The following is a 27,783-nucleotide window of genomic DNA, read 5'->3' as shown; positions in this document are numbered from 1 at the left end:
AAGAATTGGCTTTTTTTCTACAGAAAATAATAAAAAACTTTATTTACTTAAAAAAATGAATGTGCATCTAATGCTGTTAGTGTGTCAAAAGAAATCTTTGTAGAATGCAAGTATCCACTTGGATGCTTGACAGGGTAGCTGTAGTCATTAATGAAACGAATAAATGAGCTGGAACAAACGTCAAGCTTTTCTAATTTGGCTTGTGATTTCACTCAAAACAACAGAGAGACAATTCTGGTTTTTCATGTAATATGAAATGGCAGCATCCTACAGTACTGCATGATATCCTGAAGAGATTTTTTAAAAGGACTCTGTGCCTCAGTGGAAAGCTGTCACCTGTAGATGAGAGCAGAAATTTCAGTGCCACTTTAAACTGCTGTCACTCAGGAGGGGTTTGCCTCATCCAGTGGCAGAGGAAAGGAGGAGAGGGTGTGAGCAGAGCCATTCCCACACCCGGCTGCTGCTGCTGCCCCACCTGTGGCTCCAGTGGGCATTCACCAGCTCTGCGCAGGGATGCCTCCGACCTGAATGCTTCTTCCACGAGCAGCTGCTCAGAGAACACCTCTGTACAACCCTGTACAAGAGAGAAAGAAATGAGATGCAAGTAAAAAAATACTCAGCCTGTATCCTTGCAATGAGCTTTACAGTTTGCAAAATTGAAAAATCCTCATGTGAAAGTTGTAGTGGTCTCTCCATTGCCCAGATAGTTACCACGTGTGCCATGTACAAAATGTGCCATATAAAGGAGCACAGTTTAATGTCACTTGAGGTCTAGCAAATGATGTTAAAATTACACTTCAGATTTTGCTTTGCTCTGTCTAGTTAGATGGATCACTACTGCTGAACCTCTTTGTTATATTTCTAGCAAAAATGTATGTAAAATATTAAGGGCCTAACTGTGCAAATCTATGCATATGCAAGTAGTTCCATGGTCTGAGCAATATGCTTTTGATCACGTTGGGCAATGACTTCAAAATTTGTGTTTGATATGATCTGTATATGGCAGCATTTCTCTTACAGTGTGTATTCTTTCATGTGCATAAAATCTAGGACTTACTGATACCATATTTTGTATTCTACTCTTCAAAGCAGGTGGATATTGTGTCGATGGTGTTCTTGCAACAGTAACTTGCTTTTGATGAGTTTTCCTCTTTGTGAATTGTCTTCCCCAGGTGTATTCAAATCTCTCAATGCTGAGTGGTGACCCTGATCTGACTGTCAGCCCAGAGGACATTGCTGCTTACACTTTGAGTATATCTCCCTGCAGACGAGGAGTCTTTCACGGTACTGTTTAGAACTCAAATGTGCAAAATATCCTTAAAAATTAGCAGATTAAATCTGTTTACATCTAATGCTTTCATTTGTTCTGCATAATCTTTCTTCTGGAAGTAGGACTATAGTTACTGGGGATTCAGGTTTTTAAGTTTGCTCAAATTTTTATTTGTAAAGGTATCTTAGTGCTAAATATGTGGTCAGGTCCTTCAAAAATGCCAGCATATGAACAACTTTATGCATTTAATTTGTCTCATGAAAATTGACTAAATAGGAAGTAATGGTTTTGAATTATCACCAAGTTTGTAGACATAAATTTAATTTTCCAAAACCTGTTGAATACCTTTAGCTATGTTAGCACTACTAGAACCAAAGATTTAAAGGCAGAGACCACAATTTGATTTTTTCCCTTAATTAATGCTCAATCTCTTGACCACAAGGCAAGAGTACATAAATAGAATGCAGTAAACTCAGTTCTTTCTTTGACATATGTGGAGTCTAGGGAGATCTAAAATTAATTGTACACAATTTGCATCCATCCATGTTTATAATGTTATTCTTATAATACAATAGCAAAACTCTTGTTTTAACCAATGTCAGCATATCATAATTAATATTTTGTCCTCATATTTTTTTAATAACAATTCAGATTTCGTAATTTTTAATTGTTTGGTAATTGTTCTAAAATTCCATGGCACTCATTATTTGCCTCATAATATGAAAAGCATAATTTTGAGAATGAGGCTGTACAATCAGTCTTTGTTTTCCGTGTAGGGTAACTATTGTAGTAACTCTCAGCAGAGCAAAGTACAAGGGTGTTTGGGAGGGAATTATGAATACAGAAGAGACCATCCTAAAGGAACTGAATAGCACTCAGGAAAGGATTTGGACTTCTTAAGCAAGAGGTTTCCCAATAATGCATAAATCTCTCAATACAACATGCTTAATGAGTGTAGTTTTGAGTTTGTGGGTTCCTAATGCCAAGCATTTGATTCTGCTACATTCTTGAACAATTGAGATTAATGACAGCTGTTTTCTCAGCATTAAAAAAAAAGCTATTAAGTCTTGTCCCTGAGGATGTCAAACTACTTTGCTCCTTTGGCCATTTAGTTTTTATTACCTGATATGTAAAATGTAACTAATAATGCCATCTCAATTCACAAGTGATTTGTGCAAGAAATTAATACTTGTAACAAAGCTTGACCTCATGCTGTAGGAAGACTTCAGTGCCCTGATCTGTAGCCCTGAAAAAAAAATCTCTTTATATGAATAGGAATCAGCTTTCAATGAAATTTGTAACCATCAAAAATGTGCACCAGGAAATATTGAGGATGTACTATATTTTAACATGCCCTTTTTTTTAAGCATTAAAGATTTAGGAATATTCTCTTTTTCTGCCTTAGAAAATCCCTGGTACTTTTATATGTAATGAAAGTTTCAGTAGAAGAGGCTCCAAGGGATCTATCATACAGTAAATTAATACCAGGTGATAAAAGCCATGCCTTCAAAGGGACATAGATGGCATGTTCAGATCTACATCTCCAGTGTTCTCCTCTTCTCTTACAATGGTTTCCATTATGTTTTGAAGTATTATATTTTCACTGAGCAAAAAAAGAGAGAACAGTCAGTCTCTCAAACCCAACAAAAAGTTACTGGTTCAAATGCTGGGAAGCCACCTATGCCCTTTTTCTCAGAAAAGTTCATTTATTTTACACTTTAAAATAACTTGATAGAAGGCTAAAGTTATCCTTTGAAAAGAATGGGGCCCAGTTATCGACAATCCACCCCCTGGCTCAGGGCTTGCTTTAATCACTACCTCAGGAAATCATGTTCATCCTTCCTCTGGAACAGAGACACGTTTGGCTCTCTCACAGAAATCCATGCACACTCTCTAATCATTCAGCTGCTGTAGGAGGGAGAGGGGTGGAGGGAAGAGAGGCCACTGTCTCAGGTTTGAAAAGCAGCAGCTGATTTTGCTGTCTGATGTTAGGTTTGATGTAAACCTAACTACCAAGTGTCCTCTCTAAGGTAACGTGTTAGGAAGTGCTTTCTTTGTGGCTTCAAGGAGAATGGAAGTCTGCCTGCTTCAGACTGTGCAAGGCTGGGAAGTCATATTTGTTCTCCTGAGCAGGATTTCCAGGTCTTGAGAAACTTCAGTGTCAAAGCTGATATATATATGTATGCATTTTGGGCTTTCAGGATATTTCAACAGCCAGCCTGAATCTTGAGGATCACAGATAAGATTTAGGTGATTTAAGTGGGAATTAGGCAGGACTCAGGAATCTTAATCTTTTCTAGGTTCAAGATACTACAAAAAATATATAATTTAAACACTCCTTCTCCCCCCTGACCCCCCCCGCAAAAAAAAAAAAAAAAAAACCAAACAAACAAACAACCAAACCAAAACTATTCTTTATTCAGTCTGGTGAATATGTTTCGAAGGAAGCAAATAATACATGGCGTGAATATGGACTAAAACTAAAAAGCAATGCTCCAGAGCTATCTGCAGAGGGAGCAAATTTTATCCTCCTAGGAGAAAAAGAACAACTATTTTGATATCTGGCTGAAGACTCTGTCATAGTGCCAATGAATAATTTCAAGTCTACAACTTCCTAACTTGTAAGTGTAAAACTGTAGACTTGGTGTTCTGATACTGTTTTCATCATATTAAAATAAATTCTACTAAAAGAACTCTTACTATGTAAGTTGTTTTACTGAGCAAATGGTTTGCATTTTTCATTTACTTTCAAAGTCCTTTTATTTCCAGAATTATATGGCTGCAAAATTATGCTGCTTTTGCTTTCTGTCTTGCTGTTTTATGGTTGCTAAGCTAAAAATGGCCCCAGTTATTTTCTAAAGCCCATTTGGAAGAATTCCAATAGAGGGCTAATATTACATGCTTCAGCTAGTTTGTAGGTGCATGACAGCTTTAACACAGAAAGAATAGCAAAAAACACCTCAAACACGATTCTGTCACTACATAAAATTCTTCAGCAGGCTGTTTTCTGAGTAATTGAGCAATTTTCTTTAGGTTTGATAAAGTGTCTTCTACAGGTTGCTTTATATTTTATCAAATTTTTATTTCTGCTTTCCACAGAATAGACCAGAATTTTTCTAGAATAGAGCAAAACTCATAGTACTTGAATATATCTTGTGCAAAAAACCCACACACACCTTATATAGCCAGTGCCCTTTTATCCACAAAACCCCCTAGCTTTCAGAAAGGAGCTTTCTAACTTTATGTCTCACCTTTCATTATTTTTTTAACTAAATCTATGTTTAGTAGGCAGTGCTTTTCTATGCTGCTTTGAAACTTAAATTCAGGAAAAAAGGCAGCATGTTCCAGGCCTGGCAGATGCAGCTGTAGGACAATTGTAGTGTGGTGGTGGAGATCATGCCAATACATTCTGGCCTGTAAATGAGTTGATTCAACTTTTTTGTTTAACAGTATTTTCCATTCAACACTGGCATTGGAAAAAAAAATATTTTCCATTTCTTTGTTTGCTGGAATTCTGAAAATTGATCTTCTGATCACTCTAATTTCAATGGAATCATAAACACCCATGAGGGAGAAAGATCACTTTTGTAGTTTCTTGTAGCCTTTGCTGTATTTCCAGTACCTGCCTGTTTGCTTTGAGCACTTCCTCTTCACCTGCATCACCCTGACAAATTGAGTCTAATGCATTGGTAGCAAAGCTTGAAAGCTCTTCTGGTTGCTTGATTATTGTGAATGTCTCTGCTGGATCACCAGAGTGCACTGGAGGAGCTGCTCTACTGGGACAAGGCACAGCCCAGCAAGATGATCCCTGGCACACAATTTCCATCCATCCCAGTGCAGTTGGAGCTGCAGGCTCCTGTGCTCTTCCAAGTTGTAGTTTCATTGTCACATTAAGAACAGGCAGTGAGAATTATAAACAAAACAATTCACCTCTTTATTAAATGCTACAGAGCTATATATGAACAATAGTTGACAGCAGGGTTTGCCACTTGCTCATTTCTCCTATGTATGAGTCTTAAAGCATATTCTCTTTTTTTTTAATTGATGTGGGGAGCAATTAATTTAATCCTAGTATATCAACAAGTAGTAGGATTTACAGAAACTCCTTAGAATTTACATGTCTCATTATAGAGGTTTTTGTAGGAAAATTAGATATAAAGTTTTGCTCTAACCTACAATAAATATCCTTTTTTTGTCAGTAGAAAAACTGCAAGAAGAAAAATTGCTTAAATAGCTACATAAATTACACTCATCTTATTAATTTATCTTATCTCTTCTGTGGAACTCTTCTGGAGCAGCAAATATACATAGATTTCATTGACCAGAAAAAAAACCCCCTACAGGAAAAGATAAAAGCCCCTCCTCCTATTCCCAAGACCTTATTAAGTTCATGTTGGTATATTTAAACCACAAGCCAAATGTTTCTCTACCTTTTCAGATTTGTGTGATGAATTCCGTGGCCATTTAGCCTTCTATTCTTTTTTCCATTTAAAATATTGGGATATTGTGGACTTCTAGCATCTCTCTGCAGCAGAAAGTAATCATGCACACTATGCATCTTTGAAATACTCCATTTAAGTTACACAGGAAGGAAAGCATTGAGCATTTCTTACTTTCTTAATTGTATTAATGGATACATGGGGTGTTGTAGTATATAGCCAATGAGTCAGTCTAAGATGGGGTATTGCAATTACAATTTTATTGAGAAATAAAGCAGCCTGCCTCCTTTTAAAGGGATGCATCTTCTCTGAAGCAGTATAAAGCAAGGCTTTGGTATTAATATGTGGACTATTGTTGTATAAAATTTTTAAACACTGGATAGTAAAGCTAGAAAATATGCAGTGATGTTTTGACCAAGAAAGCTTTTAAAGGAATGATATGTTAGCAAAAAGATAACCTTCTCAATTTATGGAAATTTTAATTATTGATTTTCAGTATAATTCTAGAAATGTATTATTGCTTTTACAAGTTTAGAATTCTATCTGCAAGTTTAGTATCATATATATGCAAAAGAACAGCTAAGGAGTCTTGTTTTATAAAATAGTTGATGATGGCATGACTCTGTGGCCAGCTGAATCCATGGGAATTGTATCTCTGGGAGTAGATGAAGTCTTGTTTGGTCTTGAATGTATGCTTTAAAAATTGTCAGCCATGACATTTGGCAAGTTACACTGTTGTGGAATGTGTGACATAGAAGTCAGATCTGAGCAACTGAGTACAAAAAAACCTCCAAGCACTGAGGACCGTTGTGCATGAATGAATTAACATTTATCAGTTTTTTTTGTAGCATCAGAAAGTGAGAAGCATCAATGAGGAAAAGTTCTGTAGGATGACTGTGCATTCACAGCCAGAAGACCTGAACTTTCTGTGTCAAAGCTCTTTCAAAGCATGGGAGCCAAGCTCAGCAAAACTGCATGAAAAATGTAAAATTGCTTTTTGTTATTTGTTATTTGAAATCTGTCATTTTGGATGCAGTGTTTCTGCACATTTCCAGTGTATTATTTATGACTTCATAGAGCACAAAGTACTTCTTATTACTCTTCATTGTATAAAACTCTTCTTCCCATCCAGCAAAACATCTCTTGACAGGAATATTTTTGTAGCCCATAATTTGAATAAATTAATATATTTATGTATCATCTGCTATCTTAGTCTCCAATAGGGGTCAGTGGGTTGCACCATTTACTCCCAAACCAGGAGAGTATTCTGATTAGGAATACTTCCTAGGCAAATGTTCTGCCTTAATTTATAGACTCCAGTCATGCAGATCATTCTATGTACTGTCCTCACTGATAAGGATTCTGCATTTTAGATTTGACATGAAATTAATACAATTTTTTTCTTTTGTTATTTGCAGTTCTTGCCAGCACTGATTTTCTTTTATTTTCCCCTAATAAAAAATTCAAATAGCTTTGAGCCAGTAGTGGATACATTGATGCCCATGAAAATTACGGAAGACAATTTATGAATATTTTAAGATTAAGCAGATAAACTGAGTTATAAAATGTATGCCATCTGTAGTAATGCTCATTATTTTTTCTCAAAATACTTCGAGAGATTTAATTGAGAGCCTTGCAGGGATCTGTATTCACCACATCAATTCAGTCACCTTTATCAATCAAGATTATAACCTCATTGTTATTGTTTGAGATCTGTTTTTTGTAAAGGAGGAAAATGGAGTGTCAGCAATTATTGTGCAATTCTTCACTGATTTTTTGATTATGTGATTTCTAGATTATCAGCACAGTGGTTTAGCAATTCAAGTAGTTTTTAGTTACCATAGTTCCTCTCATAGCTCTTGAAATATTCTTGAGCATTAGCAGTTTATACTTTTTGAACTTTTCAAGCATTCTAGTATTTGCTGCAAATAAAAATTAATTATTCAAATGCTTCAGCGAATTATTTTGACGCTTTTGAGATCGCATTTTGTGCAGAGAACAAAAGTCACTGTTTGTTTTACCATCTCATTACTTAAAACTGTGATCACTCCTGTTCTGTCCCTCTTTCTCCCATGCTCACATATGGATAATTCATGATTCTGAAATACAGACAATTGGTAGAGAAAATCCTCCATGGTCGCTGGAAGGAAGAACTATAAGGAAAAATTACTAACATTTAAAATTAAATGTAATAAAATATTCTTGACTGTTAGAAGTGTGCAGAGTTTATGAATGTACTGATTTTCTGCATTTAGCCAAGACTTTTTGATCAAATTCAAAGCTATAATTTTGCATTTATTTACTCATTGTCTTATAATTGTTGATATATTTCAAGCATATTGATGGTAAGGATGGTATTTTAAATTAATGAATTCTCTATTACACTTTTTCTCTCTAATATTGTGCTTCAATAGACCAAAATAATATTAGGATCATATATTGAGACATAAAATCAGATTACTTAGTCAGTATCCTATGTTCATTAGTCATTAATTAGTCATTTATCCTATGATTCATTAGCTATTAGTGCCGTTCAATGTGTACTCTTACATCTAGATTTATATACCTCGAACATTTTCTTCAGACTTCTTTCTCCTTTCCCTGATGGTTTTGGTTTTTTATCTTTCTTGCACATCTACCTTATGTTTCAAGAAAAAAAAAAATAAATAAAAATCAATAATTTCCTGAAATTGCAGTCACTCCTCTGCCTATTTGAACCCAATTTCTGGCTTGTTTACTGCGAGTAAGTTTAGTAATCTGTAAAACTTTTTCATTTAAAATTATTATTTTTTTTTTAATTAGTTTAGTTTAGTTTATATGTATTTAAGTAGAGTTCTCTTAATGAAAGAAAATTTGGGATTCTATTTTTTTTTAAATTTGAAGTTACATATTATATTGTTCCTCTGGATTTAAACCTATTTCCGTTGTTTTGATTTTGTTTTCAACTTCAGTGTTTTATACCTGTGCTTCCTGGTTGCTGTCTCTCAAAGAAAAAGAGATTCTTCCTTGTAATCATTTAATGTAATCCTTCTTAGTAGGAATAGTTTGTCAGTATTTGTCGTGTCCTCTTGTCATGTCCATTTGTTCTGCTCCACTCAAAGCTGCAGAAACAGAGGATACCTTTAGATGTAGGTATTTTCAAATCAGATTGTTTCTGGGACTCTCATATTATTAATTCCCCATTTCAAATTTTAGCAGTTCTATTATTAATAGTTTTCCCAAGTCCTTGGTAAGACACCGTAAATAAATTCCCTTTTGGAGATGTTTCACATAAATTCTAATAATCTCAAATGAGAACATTTCTTACTATATAATGGCATAAAGTAAGTCACCTCCTCAAATTAGTTTTTTATTGTATGTATGAGGAAAGAATTAGACCTGCAAAATATATTTATTTTGGCTTTGAAATTCTCCAGAATGTATTGAAACATTGAGGGACAATAATTTAGATGCAATTAGAATGTTATGTGGTATTTCCAAAACTTTGTGTAGATTTAAAATTCTTAGAGGCACAAAATGGAAGAAATGAAACCTGCTAATTTAAAGCCAATATATAAAAACTTCCAGAATAACATTAATATTATTTAAAGGAACCCTGTACATACTAGATTTTATGTTATTAAATAGGGATCTGGCAACTTAAAAATTCAGTTTACAGTCTGTATTTTATCTTCCCGAAGTACTTGGTTACAATTAAATATGCAATGCAAACATGTATCACAGGAATATTTTAACTCTTACAGTTATTCTCTTATAGCACTAGAATGAGGCACTGTGATTTAAAGAAAAAATAACAGAAACAATGAAGATTATGCAAAGAAAATTGAGCTGGGAAAAAGATACAATTAATGACCACCAGATTTTGTAACTTACATGAAGTCGGTTTCCTTGTATTTCCTACTACTGATCTTTTTCAGGTGCTCATTATGGATTTCTTCAGGCAAGTAGAAGAGCACTTTGGGGACAAAACATGGTTAATTTTCTTGTAATCACTCAAGAGATATTTTTTAATATCATAAATTGTAATTGGATGGCTGACACCTGGAGTGGAAGTTTTACTTCATTTTGTATTAGTTTTGAACTGAGGAAATACTTGTACATGTCTGGCAGTCTGTTTTTTTAAGGCTAATGCCTGTTAATACAACACCTGTATCTGTTTGTTTTAGGTGTAATTTCATTTGTTGCTCAAGATGAAGACCAACAGCAGTCTCAAGACAGCAGCTCACCACAGAAGACAGATGGTAAACGGGCCCTTCAGAAACTGCCAGCGAGGTCTCCACAAGCTCTTGGTGCAGCAAAAAGTGGTATGTTTGTTATAAAGGATGTTATTATGGATGTTTGTTATTAGGAATGTTTGTTATTATGGATGTTTGTTATTATGGATGCATTTGTTGTCAATTTTTATAAAATTAGATCATCATGTGTTTTAAAATTAAATGAATATCTAGTATGCACAGCCTACAAACAGTGTATGAAATTCTCCTTTTATGCTTTTTGAAACATTTTTATGAAATGATAGGCTGAGCTTTTTCTTTTCCTTTTTTTTCCCCCCTCTTTTTACAAAAATGACACTGATTGTTGCTTGTTGTTGGAGAGGGGCAGCAGGTTTCTAACGCTTTCTTTATAACTCTCCAGTAATATTGATAGTGCTGATGTCACAGCAGGCCACTTCTGAAATTCATATTGCTGAACTTCTTTCCATTGTGGAAAAAACTTTCTTATAACAGTCAATCATAGATTCTCCTTTGGCACAATAAAATCAAAAAGAGAAAATTCCAGAATACCTACTTTATTCTAAGCAGTATCTGCATTACTTCTGAGATTTCCAGTGTTCCAGAAGAATACTTTCGTTGTTACACCAAATGGACAAAGGCAGGTTTTTTGTTGTTTTTAGATTAATTTCTCCGCTTTCTTATTTATATATTTGCAAGTATAACTTTGCCTATAGAACAGTGGTTTTTATGCTTTTAATATTTAATTTGGTATGTATTTAAATTATCAAGCATTTATTTTAATGATTAAAGAAATTTCTTGCAAGGAAAGCTATCAAAGAAAGTTTTAAACTAAAAAGTTGGTTTAGTCAATATTGAGTTTTTAGGAAATTGAGAAGGGCTTGCAATTGGAGATCTCTTTGTCTTTATAACTGTATTTTCTAGATAAATTAAAACTAGAATTTATCAAGTTTTAAGAAGAATTAGAAGCTAATTTGATCAATAAATTAGAAATAATTTGAGTTAATTCGATGTGAATATCAGAAAGTCTGTTCTTTTATAGTCTATTAATATCTGTACAGCAACATGGAAGTTGGTTGACATTAAAACTCACACAGCACCTCATTGGAAGTTTACAGAAGAAGGATTTTAACAAAGATTAAATTAAGGTGATATATGCAGATAATATAGTAGAGACAAGAATTATAGATTTATAGATATTAAGTTGAATTAATAATAAAACCAATATAAATAATGATGCCAGGTACATGGGAGATAATCTTCAAATCCCTACTGAAAGCCTAAGAATATTAATGAATTTAGTTAAGCTTCTCTTATCCAAACGAAACGTTTTTTCTTATGAGATATTTGTAAATTTAGGAATCATCAGTCCAAAACTAGTAAAGGTTGTCATTGAAAGTAATTGAACATAGAAGGTTAAGTAAGAAAAGAGTTAAAGAGGGTGGATGTCTCAGTACTGTCCCTGTCACTGATATGAATTGAGGATGTTGTTCTTAGGTAGAAAATCCAATGTGACTGCATGTTTTTCTGGTGTTATTACTGATGAGCCTTTTGCTCCATTTGGTTTCCCACTGACGATGTGAGACTTACTGGTCTATTTATGAAATTGAAATATTTTTCAAGCATGTTTAACAGATTTAAATACAATAAATTAATACAATAAAGTATTAGTCTAATAATTGCTGAGAGGAGCCAGGTAATCAGCCCCAAATCAGCTCCCTCTGTTGCTGCACACTAATTTACATGGATATAATCACTCCCACACAGAGAATCCCACTGGTAATTGGAGCAATCTGCACAGTTTATTCCTATATGACTGCCACAAGTCACTGCGTCTTCTCTTTCAGTTGCCATTTTTTGGTATTTTTGTGCACCTGTAGTGTTATATCTTTGTCTTATTGTAACCTACATGTTTCCAATAAACTGTAGAGACTCAAGCTGCAGGACTGCTGGCAATGTTTAGGGCATCATTAGGATTGCTTTCCTAAGTGGAGTTAAAGTAGGATGTGACACGACTCTTCCCTAGTACTGTGTCACTTAAGGAAAGATTTTGTTCTTCTTCAGTGCAGAGGATATACCCTTAAAATACTCACATCCCAAGCTTCAGTCTCACCTTTAAACCCACCAACTGCATTTAGTCATTTCACAAAACATTATCTGTCATCACAACCATTCATTTGTACTAGACATCTGTAACTTTTGCAGCTGAGGAAAGTACCTGCTGAAAATAGCTAAATAGAGATGGAATGCAACAAGATCTGGTCTAACATACATGATAGTCCTCTTCTGAACTTACTTCAAAGAAGAACTAACAAGGTCTTAACTTTATCGTACACAGTTTTCTTTTACACCAATATTTTTTACAGTAGTTTTACATTAAAATTAATTATTGTATGGCTTTTGAAAGGAGAATGACTGATGGATGTTTCCAAGATTTAGGATACATTAATTGCAAGGTGCACACCACTAGTAGAATGCAAACCCCTTGCATTTGATCAGAGACATCAACACAATGAAGTGAATCTTGGAGCTGAGAATCCCCAGAACATTGTAACAGAAAATATTGGACTTCTGATGTAGAAAAAATGAATATACAGACTGGAATCCGTATAGCTCAAAACAAGTAGGGGGTTGTCCACAGATGAGTAAGATTAGGAATAAACACATGTACACCCAGCCTTTGTGTCGTGCTGTAAGTCAGAGAAAATTGTTCCTTTTAAACATACTAGAAACTACTACCTTGTTATACCCACCTCAAGATTTAATATCATCCTCAGGTACACACACATATGTATTATGTAGATATAGATGTTTTTTACCTTTTTCCTTTTTTTTTTTTCTTCTTCAAATTACATTGTACGTAGGATTGCAGCAGCAGATGATGATTTCTAGATGAGCTCTTCCAAAACCCTAAGAATTCTGAAATTTGTTTGTAATTTTTTTTTCTTCTTCAGATGTATTTAAGAAAAAGCACATTTAGTTCTTGCAGTAAAAAACACAGTGGTTCCTCATGATGAATCCTTTTTATGATGCCTTGTACAAGAGGGAAAAAGAGAAAACAAACCAAAACCCAAAAAGAAAAATGTCTGCAGGACAGATGCAGTGACAGGGGCTTGCCCCTTTCTAAACTGACGTGGGGTTTTAGTTCTTTCCAAAACATATTTCTGTCTTTGAAGAGAGGAGGTCCTAGGGTTTCTTTTCTCATGGGAGCCAAAAGTTCAACAAGGCTAAGTGGTTGCTAAGACTGAAAACAGGATGCAGCTTGTCTTTCATGTAAGATTTATCTTTAGATATTCCTGTATTATAAAGTGCTAAAATAATAAATAATTATTAGCCATTAATAGGTATTTGTTTCACAGTCTCACTAAATGCTGTGAAACCTCCTACACTATCAAAGTAGAGAAAATTTTTCTGGAGTTCATGGTAACTTCTTGAACTGAACTGGCCAAAGCCCCCTGTGTTGTGCTCTTTGCTGTGCAGCCCGGGAGCCACAGGGAGGATGCTTGGCTCGGCTTCTGCCAGAGCTGCTCTGCTCCTCAGGAATCATCCCCTGGAAATGAGAGTCGATAGTGTGATGTTGCTGTGGTTGCTGCAGTGCCTAAAGCCTGCACTGCAGCTGCAAATCCCCCTCTCCTCTTCCAGCATCCCTCACACTCTCTCCAGCAGCAAGACAGCACAGACCTGGCACTTAAGCAACAGCTTCTAATGTTCATGCTGACATTGATGTCTTACAGTGTTTGTTTGTACAAGGCTGGGGAATTTTCCATGTGCTATTGCCTTACAGTATCTGCCCTGAGCATTGCCTTTATCCAAAGATTGTACTTCCCATTGTGTTCATCTTATGGAATGCAGTTAGATTTTTATGTCATTGCCAAGGGTCTGAATTTCCTTGTACTTGAAAGGCATAACATCAGAAAGATACACCACTTGTGAATAGGCCATGATGAAAAAGCACAGTCAAAGGGTCTAGGCCAGACATTCATTTTGGCAAAGCCTCTTTTAATTGTCTTTTTAAAGCTAATTTATGCTTAAACCAGGCCTTCGATGACAGACAGTGTTTTCTAGCCTAAGTTGTCATTGTAGTTCTTATATCTCTGAGTTGAGTGTCTTTCCTGTTGAGTTTAAAAACTGCTTCCAAGTGATTCTTTGAGCAATTGGTGCCTTTGGAAGGTAATGGTACTTGCACATGTGGTTCTTGTGGATTTCCAGGCTTGAAATCAATCCCTGAGAGCCGAACGTCTGTGGGAGCACACTGGGGTATTCACATAAGGAGGATAGTGAATAATGTCTTTGTTCTAGCAACTGTTGAAGTGATTAAGAGCTAAACAGTACTCAGGATGGCAAAAATATAAAAAAGGGCTTAGCATTTGTTCATTATAATTTTTTAAAAGACCATAAGAACTGAGCATGCAATGGCAAATGATAGGATTTATTCTGTATTAATGCAGAAAGGTGTTTCACATACCTTTAATATATTAAAGATATAATTGATACATCTAATGTGCATGTTTATTTCTGGAATTAATGTCTTCTTAAGAGGACTGTTCTTTAAAATCATTTTGAGTTACCAACCCATAAATTTTGGTTGGGTAGTTAAGCTATTTTTCAGTCTGCTCTACATTCTGTATGTTCATGCATGGTGTGCTCCACCTTCAGATTAGTTTGAGTCTTCCTCTTCAGGGGAAAAATAAAGACCTACCCAGAGAAAATAATCCCCATGTAAATTTCATGCATACTTGCAAATTTAAAATACTAACCATGGCTTTCTGCCTTTTTTTTTTTTTTTTTTTTTGGATACCATTTTAGCACTTGCAGCTATACTTATGCCAGTGCATACAAGCTTTTGGGGATGGTTTAGCATATGTAGAACATTAAATATTAGACGGTTTTATGCTTTTTGCCTTTGTCAAAAAGATTGTTCAATTACTGCTGGCTTTCTCAGTAGGTGCCCTTCTGCATAACTGCAGTCTGCTGGATGTTATGAATTTTCCTGTGCCCTTTTGAGACTCAGAACAGCTTGATTCTCCCAATAAACTAACATGTTGTTTTGAAACAATTCAGATATAGCAATGCTTTAAGGACCTATGGCCCACATGGAACTTTGTGGGGCATGCTATTTTGTGCAATTAAAAATCTGTGCAAACAATGCATGGTAACCCATTTAAAATTAATAAAAAAGCAATCTCTAATTGCTCACAATGTAAGGCTGCTGCAGAACTTTAGGTTGCATCGCCCTTCCTGCAGCAGGTGTTGTAATATTGCTGTGCTGAGAAGGCATGTAGTGTTGCATCTGCACTAACCACAAATTAGTCACTCCTCTTGTAAACCTGTGCATCTGTCTATTTTTGGATATCATAGCATGTAGGACTGCATTTGCATATAAACAGATTAAATTTTATTACCCAATTTAAATGTCTGTGATGTGCATTATGCTTGTTTTGAAAGTCTGTATAAGCTATAAACTGTATTATTGAGAAGCACATCATTCTGTTGTGTCTGGCAGACCTCAAATGTGTATGTATGGAATTTTGTCAATTAATAGCCCATTTAATAAAAAAATATTCTGAAAAACAAAATCCCTAGCATAAATAATGAGTGGGGTTCATTACAGGGCTCACATGACAGGTCCAGTTGTAAGCCCTTACTAGTTGTTTGGGACAGAAAACATTCAGAGTGATATAAAAAAACCATTTTTGAAACGTAATAGGAAATGAGCAACAGAGCAGCAGTCTCCCTACAGCCAGTGCCCTTGTTGTTATGTTGGAGTGTTTGACATGGTCTTTATCTATGTCATCATTTTGCCTTTCCTACCTTGTCACGCTTACAAACAATTATTATTTTACCCTTTAGCAAGTGATGAATTATAAACACACAGAGAGCACATAATGGTAATGAAAAAGAACACTAATATTTACCAGTTCCTCACAGTTGTATAAGCATGTCTGGGGCTGGAAATAATGAGGTGAGGAGAGGATAGAGGGAAGGTCGCCATCAGTCTCCTCTATCATCCTGTTTCAATTGCTGGGACCTGTGAAAGTATTCACTGAGCCAGAAAACAGGTAAAAGTCAAACTTTATGGCCTAATACATGGGACAGATCATAAGAAGTGGAGTTTAAATCTAATGTGAATTTTTAAAAAGTCTTTTACAGTGTGTGGCTTTTTTCTATCTGAATAATTACTTGAATCTGATACATTAATCTAAATATTATGAAACATTCAAATTAATTTTTAACCACAAAGTGTGACATTCTCCCCAAGATATTTGACATTCCAACTACTGTAACATCAACAATATTGCCTAAGGGTGAGAACAGCTTCCTTCAAGGTTTATGTTCAGTCCCTCAAGCAGAAGGAAGAATTGAATAAACATTCTCAGAGCCTGTTTGGACAATCCAACAGTTAAGCTAATTTATAAATAGATTCACAAATACAGAGTAAAGTTTTATATATATATACTTATTTATTTCAAGTTTCTGAAAACCATGCAATTCAGAAATATAAATTAAAACATTAGATCAAGTCCAAATTATGTTTTTAAAATGACAGGGAGTATAATTCCCAACAGGAGAAGAAAATAAACCACATTTCTCCTTCCAATCTAATTTCTCCTTCTCCTTCTCGTTCTCCTTCTCCTTCTCCTTCTTCTTCTTCCTATTGCTATTATTATTACTATTATTACAAGTAGTGCTATACTTTCATAACTAGACAAGCTTGTACCATGTACTACTGTCACAGTCTGCCTTTGAAGATAGAAGTAGGTTGTTCCTGAAGACTGTGATTAGACCATTATATTTGTGTAAGTAATTTTTTTTTTTGTTTTAGTAAATTTTTTTGCCTTAGATCCTCTTGTGCCCTCAGTAGCCTGCTGCTGGAATTTGCTGAGGACTTTTATTTCTATAGCAGCTGCAAAAAAAATTTCCCACACAGAATTCTGGCTTTTATTTTATCCCAGACACAGGGCACTCCTGCATTCTCACTCATTCAGTTATGATGTAGGTTTGCTGAACTAACTAGCAAAGGACCACTCATATTTTTACAGAGCAGGCAATAGATATTTCTTGTCCATTGCAGAGCTTTATTTGTTATGGTCTGTACTGTCTCCTTCAAAATATTTCTTTTGCTTTCTCTGTGGGTTCAATAGAGTCCTAATTCTTCTTGGCATAACTATGAAATTTTAAGTATTAGGAAACTAGGGTTTCCCACTGTGGCAAAAGACAGGTGATACTTTATACACTGTCATCAGAGACTGAGTATACATGTGTGAAATTTAGAATGAATTATAAAAATATGATTATTATTTCTGGTAATAAAGTAAACTTGTGTTATTTAGGAAGAATGCTTCTCCTTTCGTAGTGTAATATATACACTAATTACTGTGAATGTTAGCAAGAATTGGAGGATTGCTTTCACTAACTTCTCTGGATTTATTGGTTATCTACACCTTATTTGTCCAGCAATATATTGAGAAATTAGTAAGAACAACCTTATGAAGTTCAGCACCTGTAAATATGGCAGACAATATCCATGAAATTAATGAAGGGTTGGTTTTATTAGCATGGAATTGAATGAACATAAAGATCTTCTACTTGAAGATTAATGGAATTTTACTTCATAGTTTCTTTTTTTTATTGAAGACATAAATTGCTCACACAACTCTACAATATGTTTTCTGAAATCTAATGAAAATCTGCCCACTTCATCACTGTGCTCAGGATGCTATTTCAAAGGAGTGATTTTGTATTTTATGGATGTGTAGAGAAATAAACATTGTTTTCCTAAAATGACCTGGGTGCTCAGCAGAAATCCTTAACATCTCTGTCAGGGAAGACATATCTTTTTATCCCAGAAAAAAATGTTGCCTTTTCTGTGTGTATGATTTTGCTTTGTGTTGCCTTTTTGTCTTATTGTAGGAGAATGAGGTGAAATGCCTACCCTGTGACAGAGCTTAGAATGGAAAGTTATCCAAATCCCAATGAACTTGTTGAAAGGTTCCTTTAAAGTAAAAGGGTTATGCTGAAAAAAAAATAGACACTTGTCAGTTTTAACGCCTTTGCATTTGCCTAGCTGTGTTCCTATGAAGCACTGCAGTAAGACTATTAGGGTTGATAAAATGCTTTTGGTTAATCTGATATTTTTAGCAACCTCCCAGTATTTTGGAAAAAAAAATCTTTGATCTGTAAATACAAAATAATATTTTTTCTAATGAATGGCAGTCAGGAATCACTCATTGGTGTGCGCAAGTATAATTTTTGTAATTCTGGCCTATCTTCACTTAGGAAATAGGCATTCTTAGCCTTAATATTTAACATGTTTATAAAAGGAAACTGCATGCACTGAGCCTGCCTGAGTATGGTAGAGAATTTAAAAGTGAACCCTGTCTGGAAGTGAGCTGGCTTCTCACTGAAATTTTGTGTAGGTCCACATAATAAAATAAAAGTTAACTCAAATTAGAGGTTCAGTTAGAAATTCATGTATATTCCAGGAAATGTTGTCAATTTAGTTTCCTGGTAGCTAGAAGGGGTAAAATCTTTGAATACTAATTAAATTCTGTAATAAAAATGAAGATATGTTGTGCTCAGCATTTTTTGGGTCCTTTTGGTATTTTTTTTGAAGCTGCTGAATTGCAAGCTGGGGGATATAAAACTTTTAGGGAATAGTGCAATTGATTTTACAGTAGCAAGGGAAATTCTATAATTCAGTTGATTGAATGGTCTTTGTCTCTCAAGTGAAAGGCTCGTGCTCCTTGTATGTGGTGCAACTCATAAGAGCAGTTATTTGCTTTTGTGACACAGCACTAGTAAAAATTGGGTTAACTGTCTTCAGTAAGCTTATTTTTAATATGTTAACAATAATAAAATAAGGCTTGGTATTTCACAATAAAGAACATGAAGTATATTTCACCACAGCATATTACATCTGGAGGCTTGTTAAGGACCTTTAACAGGTCTTTGCTGCTAGAGCTTAAAATTAAAAAGGTTTGCTAAGTCTTAGCAATAATTAAGTGCCATATTTGTGAGTAGATTTCTGAGATTTAACAATACTGACTGCTTTTATGCTGTCTTTTGTGCTTTTTTGACTGCTAGCTTTGTTAAAGGTCATTATGTTTAATGTACTCTTTATATAATCTGTGTTTCACTAATGTACACTTATATTTCATTCAATAACTTGTGTTTGACTGAAACAAAAGTTGAAAACAAGAATTAATTACACATTGGTGTAATTGTTTTTTTTTCACTTGAAGATTTTTACCAGTTCTAGTCATACTAATTTCATATTTGATTTTTTCTGGCTACAGTTCTTCGATGTCAAATGTTCTATTTTAAAGAGTTCTTAATGGCCAAAATGTTAAACTTATGAAGGTATTTTATGTAGTAAAACAACACCTATTAAAAAAAAAGAAAAAATGAAAAAAACCAAACTGAAAAATTGTGTTTTCTCTCTTTGAAGCAATATAACTATTAAATGTATACATTTATAATCTATTTTACATATTTTGTTTTCATTCTGACATGGAGGAGGAAAACACTTCAGTATCATTTTAAGGAATTTCCTGACTGGAAATCATCTGAATATAACTTAACCTACTGTGCCAAGGGTGTATCAGCTGTGACTGTGTGTACATGACTTCTGAGCTGGCTTTTGCCTCTTCAGACGTGTTACAGTATTTGTGTGACACAGCTACCCAAGCTGTTCACCTGGCAAGTGATTTCCTCACATAAGTCACAGTTTAAAATGTGCAGCACTATGCAAAACCTGCAGTGAATGCTGTTTCTGCCAAGAGGCAGAATAAAAAGTTCTAGGTTATTTTACCATTTACTTATTTTGAATTTTTTCAAGCAATTGGTATTGGTGGCTCTTCTGACATAAGATGTCTTTCCCTTTTGTTCTCTTTCCCTTTCCTTTCCTCGTTATGTGCTTTATATTGGGTTTGTGAGCATCCTTCAAAATTCCTGATGATTTTCCCAACCCTCCAGAGAGCCTGCAAGGAAATTTAAGGACCCTTTTTTCCATGATCACCCTTAGGAGCTTTATATGCCAGCATAATAGGAATGAACACTATTTTTTCTGTTCCTTATCTGAGACCTTATAAGTTGATATTCAGAAACAAGGTTACCTTTGGATTTTTCTGTTACCTTTGTATCTTTCCAAAGTTAAGACATAGGTACACAAAGATAGAAAAAAAAAGGTGTCAGTAGAAATAAAGGCAGATATAGCAAATGGAGAAAAAACAGTAGTCCTTTGGGACAAAACCTCTTAATTTAAATAACTTTAAAAGTTGTATGAAGTAAGAGGGAGCAGGGAGGTTTAGCACATAATTTGTTTCAGTTCACTGGTTTAACAGAGTCCTGAGCCTGTGTGTTTTAAAAAGTATCACAAATTCAATTTATCTGAGTTTAAGATTATGGCTGTGAATGAGGGTGTTTTGAGACATGTTGTGGAATATGAAAGTGTGATAGTTAGGTATAACCTGGTAGAAGTAACTTGTTTCCTTGTGGATTTTGACAACCATTCGTCTAGGATATTCTTCAAAGGTATTTACTAATAAAAACTGTATGACCTGGCTAATCTTTCCTAGTTCTTCTCCACCCTTGCCACTGTAAAGTTTCATTGATACTTTTTGCATGCTGTGAAGTCCACCATTTGTTACTCTCTCCATCAGAGAGTAGCAACATTTTGTGCATGTGAAAAGTGTAAGCACTGTCTTTCTTCAAAAATCTTTTTGAAGGAAAAGAGAACAAAATTATTTATGAAGCAGTAGTTGTTTTCTGAACTTCAAATTCTTACTGATTGTACTAATTTTTCTGTGTTTTTGTGTCTTTTCATAAGTGCCTAACAATCAGCTACTTCGTGGAGTTTTTTTAACTTTACTTCTTGAGTTGTTCTTGCCTCTCTGCCCTTTGGAATTATGTCCTTATTTTAATCTTAGACTAGATTATTCTAAATACGTCCTCCACTTAACCTCAGTTTCTTTCTTTGATAGGTCTTTGAGCTAAGGTAATTATAACAACCAAATAACTGTGAGTCTTAAAGCAAATATAATTTAACTTCACATTAGAAGTTAAACAGTATTTTAAAGTGTGTTAGTATTCTAAACAATCACTTCACTATATAACCTCCAGTTATATCAAATCTATTCTGAGTGAAAAGTTCTAGTTCTTCTTCCTTGCTCTTCAAACCTCTAAAACCCTAATGCAGTAATTGAATAAGTATCATCTTCCCACAAATTACCACAAAGATTCTGCTTGTGACAGCAGTCTGATTTTGAGGTAACCACTTGAGACATGTTACTCATCACTAAGAATAGAGCCAGGCAGTAAAAGATGAATTAACACCTTAAAGTGAGAGTTTTGAGAAACCCATGTCACACAATATGTGTGAGGTGCAGGTCACTCCCAAACATGTAGACCATTGTACTTGAAACCTACCAAATTTATTTTCAATGGTCTATTCATGGCAGATTCCTTGTGTAGTAGATTGTTTCCTCTCCTAAATGCCCCTGTCATCCCACCTCTTCAGCGAGTATTCAGTGGCTTATTATGAAAGTTAGGGGTTCTTCTCAGTGTGTGGCTGTATGGTCTTAGGAAGGCACAGTAAGAATGTAATTGATACCTTGGACCTACATTGGTAAGGTTTGTGACAATCCTTTTAATTCATTCCCCCAGAATTTATTCCTCAAACTCTTACTAAGACAAAATATTCCCTTCCATGTCTCCCCTCCCCTGCTTCCCCCCTCTCCTTTCAAAAAAATCCCAAACAGTGAAGTTCTGACTTTTGTGTTGCTAAAATGGGCTGAATTTCTATTCAGCATTTGAAATTTTCTTACTCTTTGCATACTTTGTGTTCACATTTGTCATGCTGCCTGCAGAGCTCAAAAAGATTAGGGAAGATGGATTCTAATGCCAAATATATTACTTGTGTTATTGTTGATTTTCTATCTCTTGTGTCTCTTTATGAATGTCATCAGTGCTTGGATGACATACTCTCACGTGCTCTGAGTTTATTCCCATGCCACAATTCCGTGATTTCATCAGAGTTTATCATGTGAATAAGATCATAACCTGAGTTCTGTCCCAGTGTGTTCCAGCAGAGAGATGTGTGTCACCAGTGGACAGCTGGTAGCAGGCTAGGCTAAATTTAATGAAAAGTACATACCCTGGGTAAATGTAGAACACAGCCCAAATGGAGAGTGAAAAAAGCTCCTGTGGAAGGTGAATAACCATATTTGCCATGTTTACATTTCCATCACTTGACTGCAAGGGAGAAGGGGGAGCTGTGACATCATCATATTAAAGTACTGAGAGTTTGTGAAGGACATCAAGAATATTCTGAGGTAAAGGGATGTTTTCTGTCCTCCCCATCCCATAGGCATAGCAGATCTGCTGGATGATTTTTTTGAAGTTGTTACCTGGGAGATGGAGATGAGAAAGTGTCTGTGGAGTAAAGGTGTCTAACTGAAAAATGGTGTTAGAACATCCTGCTGTGGTGGTATTAATAGGATGTAGGACTGAGCTTCAAAAATACCAACAGCATCAGTCATCCATTTCCTTGAAATAAGCTCTCTGTAGTATTAAAATTCTCCTCCTTACAGTTTTGAAGAAGTTTAGGGAAAAGGAATGTCTTTCATGGGCTAGTGGTATCTGAGTTTTCACCATAAGGTGGTAATGTTCATTTTAAAAGATGCATTTGAAGCCAGAATTTAAAAAAGAGAGGTTCTGGATTTCTGCCTTTTAAAAGGTCAGATGCTTTTTCAGAACTTTGTGTTGTACTAATCACAGATAATTCCAAGGCCCAAAACAAGGTTTTGACTTTGCATTTTAAAAAATTGTTCTAATTCCTGTTTCCAAATTTTCCCAAGTGGAAGAGGCTCTGGAGATACAGTCCTTACCTAGTTTAGGACAAGTTCTGAAGAAAAGGAACCTTAATCCATCTTGCAGATTTTCCTTTTGTAGAACACCCTTCTTCACAAAGCCTGCCAATAGGTACTATATTAACTTGAAAATTCTGAATTAATTTAACATTAAGTACATATTTACACATGAAAGCATCATAACTTAATTTTAAATTGCAGCATTTTGAAGGCATCACTTTCATACATCAGCTGCAATTTGCATGTGCAATGTAGTACAGTCTTCCATCCTCAATGTCACTTTAAGGACTGTCCCTCTGCATGACTTAGGCTGGATACAGAATGTAAGGCACACTCTAAATTTATGGAAGTTGCTCTTGGGGAATTATAACATCATATCCTTTAGGAATAAGATTAATGACTGATGAATATTAAAATATTTTTTCAAGCACTGTTATATGGAATACATTACATGAATATTCATTTAGATGTTAGGGTTTCTCAGATATGTTCATGGACATAAAATGACAGCTGAGAGCAAAGTTTATCTTGCCATGTTATGCAAAAGCATTTTTTAAAGCTGTACATATTGATTACATTTATTGAAAAAGTATAACCCTTAGGTGAAAAAACTCATGAGCTCAAACCTAAAGGTGAAACCCCTAAATTAATAACTTCCCTGGAAGGAGAAAGTAGAGAACTGTTGCCTTTCCAAAGATAAGTTATTCCTCACATAGTAAAAATAAATATAAATGTCTGCCTTTTTGCATCATTTTGAGCTTTTAATGTAATAGGGTTGCAGCATTTTCTTAATGTGTTAATGTCTTACAGCTTCCCCCCATAAATTAAGTGCAGATTTTTACACTTGGAAACTAAAAGTGAAGAGAGGTATCTAGAGCCAGTTAAAAGAGGATTTAACTTATTTTTCAGTGGAGTGATGCCTCTACCTATAGAGAAAAGATTGCAGTTTTTACCTGCAGCATATGAACCAATATAGATTTATCTAGTGACGCTGTTAAAAGGAGCATCCAAAACCTTATTATAAAGGGTTTATATGTCTTAGGACAGACTATTGCAATTAGTTTGTATCTGGAATAAACTTGGAAGTTTATGGTATGTGAGTCTAAAGTAACCCACTAAAGTTCTCTAAAAATTAAAATTACAGAAAAAACCCTTTGAATTTAGCGTGGTAGAGAAACTTTATTTGTCAGGAAAAGTTTGCAAAAGAAATGTCAGGTCTTTTTACTGTAATTCTTAGATGGTTAAGGCTCGTCCAATTAGAAAAATAAGGAATGTAAATAATCATGTGCTTAACAGCTAGTCTGTTTCACATAATTTATATGAAAATATATTCTGAATCAAAATGGTCTAACTTCTGATTTTTCCTGCATGAGCTCTTTACATGTTGAAAGCTGTTGCATGTTTCTATATTGTAGGAAACGAGACAAAATTCCCTTTTTAATTTATGTCTTACATTCTGTAAAGTACAGCAATATACGTATAAGAGCAATACTAAGGATGCTCACTCAATGAGAATGTTGATAACTTGCAGCCCAGGAAATTTTTTGGAGAATCAAGACATCATGCTGTGTTATTTCTCTGCCTGCTATTCCAAAATAAACCCATACCCTTAAACATCCCCATCTAAGAATGCTTTATTTAAAGCTGGAATTGAGTGTACTTTATTCATTTTTTACTGCTATATTAATTCTGCAAATATTAGGTTAAAATACTGTAGAAAGAACTTGCATTAAATTTGAAAAAATTACTTCAATTCAGCTTTTTCCTTAAATAATCATGTTTCTGATGCCAATAGGAGCAGTCAGTAAAATCAGGATAAAGTGTTTCAAGTAAATTAATTTTATTCAGCACCACAATTCCAGTTTCCTCATTGTGTCCATATCAACACAACCCCTCCCAAACACCCTAGAATTCTACAATTTTCAGGAGACCAAGGCAAATCTTCCTTCATCTTCAGTGATGTGTCATTCAGGTGACTGATGGACAGCTCTGTCCCAATCAGGAGAGAAGGATCTTTTCTATTTATAGCTGACAGCACATTTAATAGCTGGTGTAGCAGACATAGGATGAAAAGGAAATTTAAGGAAAGGGGACAGAGAGATCAGAAATTTCAGCTTGTGGCTGATGTGGTAATAAGGTATTCTCATCCAAGTGAGTAGAGAGGAGCATCTTGTGAGTAGAAGGAAGGGGATTTCACAATTGGTAACTCTTCAGGATGTGATACAAAATATTAGATTAAAATTGTATGGTTTAAAACACCGATTTGCTAAGAAAGATTCTATAACATTTTAAAAATTGTACAATAAATTAAGAGATCAGGCAAAGGAGAAACAATTTATTTGCATCACTGAAGAGAAGTAGGACAAGGCACCAGACTGATTTGATTAAAAAAGGATGTTCAACTCTGGAAGAAAACCCAATGATTTTGTTATATCATACAAGCTGGAATGAGGTTTGGAAGGGAAGTTTGAGGTTCTAACCTGAAATGTTTGTTGAAGGTTCAAGTTTAATTTTCATGTAAATTGTAATTAGGTAGTCCTGTGTTTTAAATACAGAACTTTCTGTTCACAAATGTAATTACTGTAGATAAATACTAGTTGAAGAAATTGACTTGTTATTAAGGAATGGATACAGAAATAGGCCTTATTTTTTTTTTTTTAATCATCCCCCAGCTCAGGGTAAGTACATGAAATAGGAATTACACAGCTTTCTATGCTTCCAATGATTCCATATTAAAACCAAAAATACAAAATAATTGGGGAAAGTTCTAAAAACTAAAAATAAGTAAGCTCCTTTACAGTGGTGCTAAGTGCATATGCAGCAGCTAATGTATGGAAGAAGCTGGTTTGCCCTAACCATTAGTGGCAGATTCTTGACCCTAACTAGTCAGGGTGAAAACCTACAGACCACAGGAGAGACCAAAACAGAAGGTGGTGGAGATTAAATATTGAAGGAGATGCATTTTTATGTTCAGAAGATTTGTGCTCGCTCCTCTCTAGTGGCGATTTCTGTCTGAAATACTGACTACAATTTGTTTTGTTTATTTCATGAGATCTGACAAGATCATGACCTGATGGTTGCATAAAGCAGGCTTTTATTTGTCATTGAAGCCCCAGAGTGAGAAGATAAGAGATCCAGGCCTAAAGTCAAATGGAGTTTATCTCACAAGACATCAAAGTGCAGCGCTCAGGCCCTAAGGAAAGAGTTAAAATGCATTAAAAATGTCAATGGAAGTTAAAATGCATTAAAAATGTCAATGGAAGTTAGAATGCATTAAAAATGTCAATGGAAGTTTAGAAAAGTAGAGAGAAAAGGAAGCGTGCCAACTTTTTTTTTTTCTGCCTACTTCTTAAATGTGTGCAGAAAACAGAAACAGACGAATATAACCTTGTTCTGTGGGTAGAGGAAGAGCCATGTCTGTGTCTCAGTCTGAGTACACTGAGTTTATCTCCATTGCCCGTGATGGTTGAGCCTTGTTTTCCCAGCATCTACTCTCTGGTAAAGTAAAATTCCTTGAAAAAGCCTAACAAAAAATGGTGAAAGAAATCCCCAAACTCTTAACCTTCTGCTCTGTACATCAGCAAATGAATTTCTGATACTAGACCTATCTTTAGCCATGCAAGTTGGTTTTTGGGTTTGAAACAGAAATGCTGAGATAGAACTAAAGGAAATTCTAAAAGCATTTGCTGTTATTTTGATCTGTTTAAGGTCTTTTGCTTTCTTTCTTTTTTTTTTTTTTCTTTTCAAGGAAGCTTAAGCTTCAGTAGATTTTTATAGCTTTGGAAGTGACTTCTGAGTATTCTTGAGAGTAAGAATTGCTTCTATCTTATGGGTTTCCTTAGGAAGAGAAGAAATTCAGAGTAAAATCAGTCTATAATTACTTGGGGGTGAGGATACTTGCAATAAATTGGCCTTGATGTAACCTGTTCAAATACATTATATGGATAAAGGCATGAGGTGGGACTCACCTTTAAAGTCACTATTTGATGTCAGGTTTTCAGCTAAGTGAGGATAAAGGCCCGAGTTTTATGTTTTTAACAATGCAAGTGGGCAGCAAAGCAACCACTCAGCTATGTTTTCACTGAGTAGAAGTTGACAGAACATCAAAGTTTATGCAACTTCAAGGCTTAATACTAAGCAGAACTTGCAGGAACGTTCAGTTAAAAGTTCAGCTGCAAAAGTAAAAGAGGTGCTCCTTCAGCAGAGAAATGCCAGGTTCATACCATGTATTAAGAAAACTGTTTCCATTAAAGTATTTAACAGTTTTTTGGGAAATGCCTCTTGAAAGTGTTCATTAAATTATATTATGATTAAAAATATCTAAATACATGTAATGTCATTGAAAAATGCATACAGTGTATTCACTCTCAAACTTGATAGCTGTTTTCCAGAAAGGTAATCTATAAGTAATATAATTTATTTAGTCTTCAGAAAAAAGAACAATTTTTTCAAAATCGAGAAAAATTTATAATGTAAATGAATCTAAGCATTCAAATGCATAAAAAGTGCAAAAAAGAAATAAGAATTTGTAACATAAAAAGTTTTAATAGCTCAAAATACTTGAAGCAAAACTAAAAATAAAGTAACTTGACCTGAAAGCTTTGCTTTTGAGACATGTCAGGAATAAGAGTATTTTTTAAGCAAATTGAATGGAATAAATGAATTTATTAGGAAGAAGAGAGAAGGGAAGTAGATTATAAGTTTTATATTACTGCAATTATGAAGAACAGAAATGTGACTCAGGTAAGTTATAAATACAGAGGAGAAATGTGTGGTCAGAGAGAAAAAGAAGGCTCTAAGTGTATATGGAAAAGTATCTTGGTTGCAGAATAGACATAGTAATTGCTAGAAGGCCTAATATGTAATGACAAGTAATGATGCAGGGTGCTGTATAACCACATCTCCTTTATTCACACAGCTGCTGGTTTAGTCGAAGAATTCAAATAGTTTTGTGTGTTGAGGCTTTCCTCCCT

The 27,783-nt window shown here is 34.8% G+C and overlaps 1 protein-coding gene across 1 annotated transcript in view; it reads left to right on the top strand.

Annotated features, from left to right (window-relative positions):
* The window catches only part of CFAP47 (cilia and flagella associated protein 47), a 280,168-nt gene that overhangs the window by 143,736 nt on the left and 108,649 nt on the right, over positions 1–27,783 (top strand). Inside the window, exons 49-50 of the mRNA XM_048288836.1 lie at positions 1,173–1,284; positions 9,876–10,013. Coding sequence (XP_048144793.1) covers positions 1,173–1,284; positions 9,876–10,013 — 250 coding nt within the window. The remainder of the gene's footprint in view (positions 1–1,172; positions 1,285–9,875; positions 10,014–27,783) is intronic.

The sequence above is a fragment of the Corvus hawaiiensis genome, chromosome 2 (genome assembly GCF_020740725.1).
Source record: "Corvus hawaiiensis isolate bCorHaw1 chromosome 2, bCorHaw1.pri.cur, whole genome shotgun sequence".
NCBI classification, from domain to species: Eukaryota; Metazoa; Chordata; class Aves; order Passeriformes; family Corvidae; genus Corvus; species Corvus hawaiiensis.
This window is presented reverse-complemented; position numbering and strand designations above follow the sequence as displayed.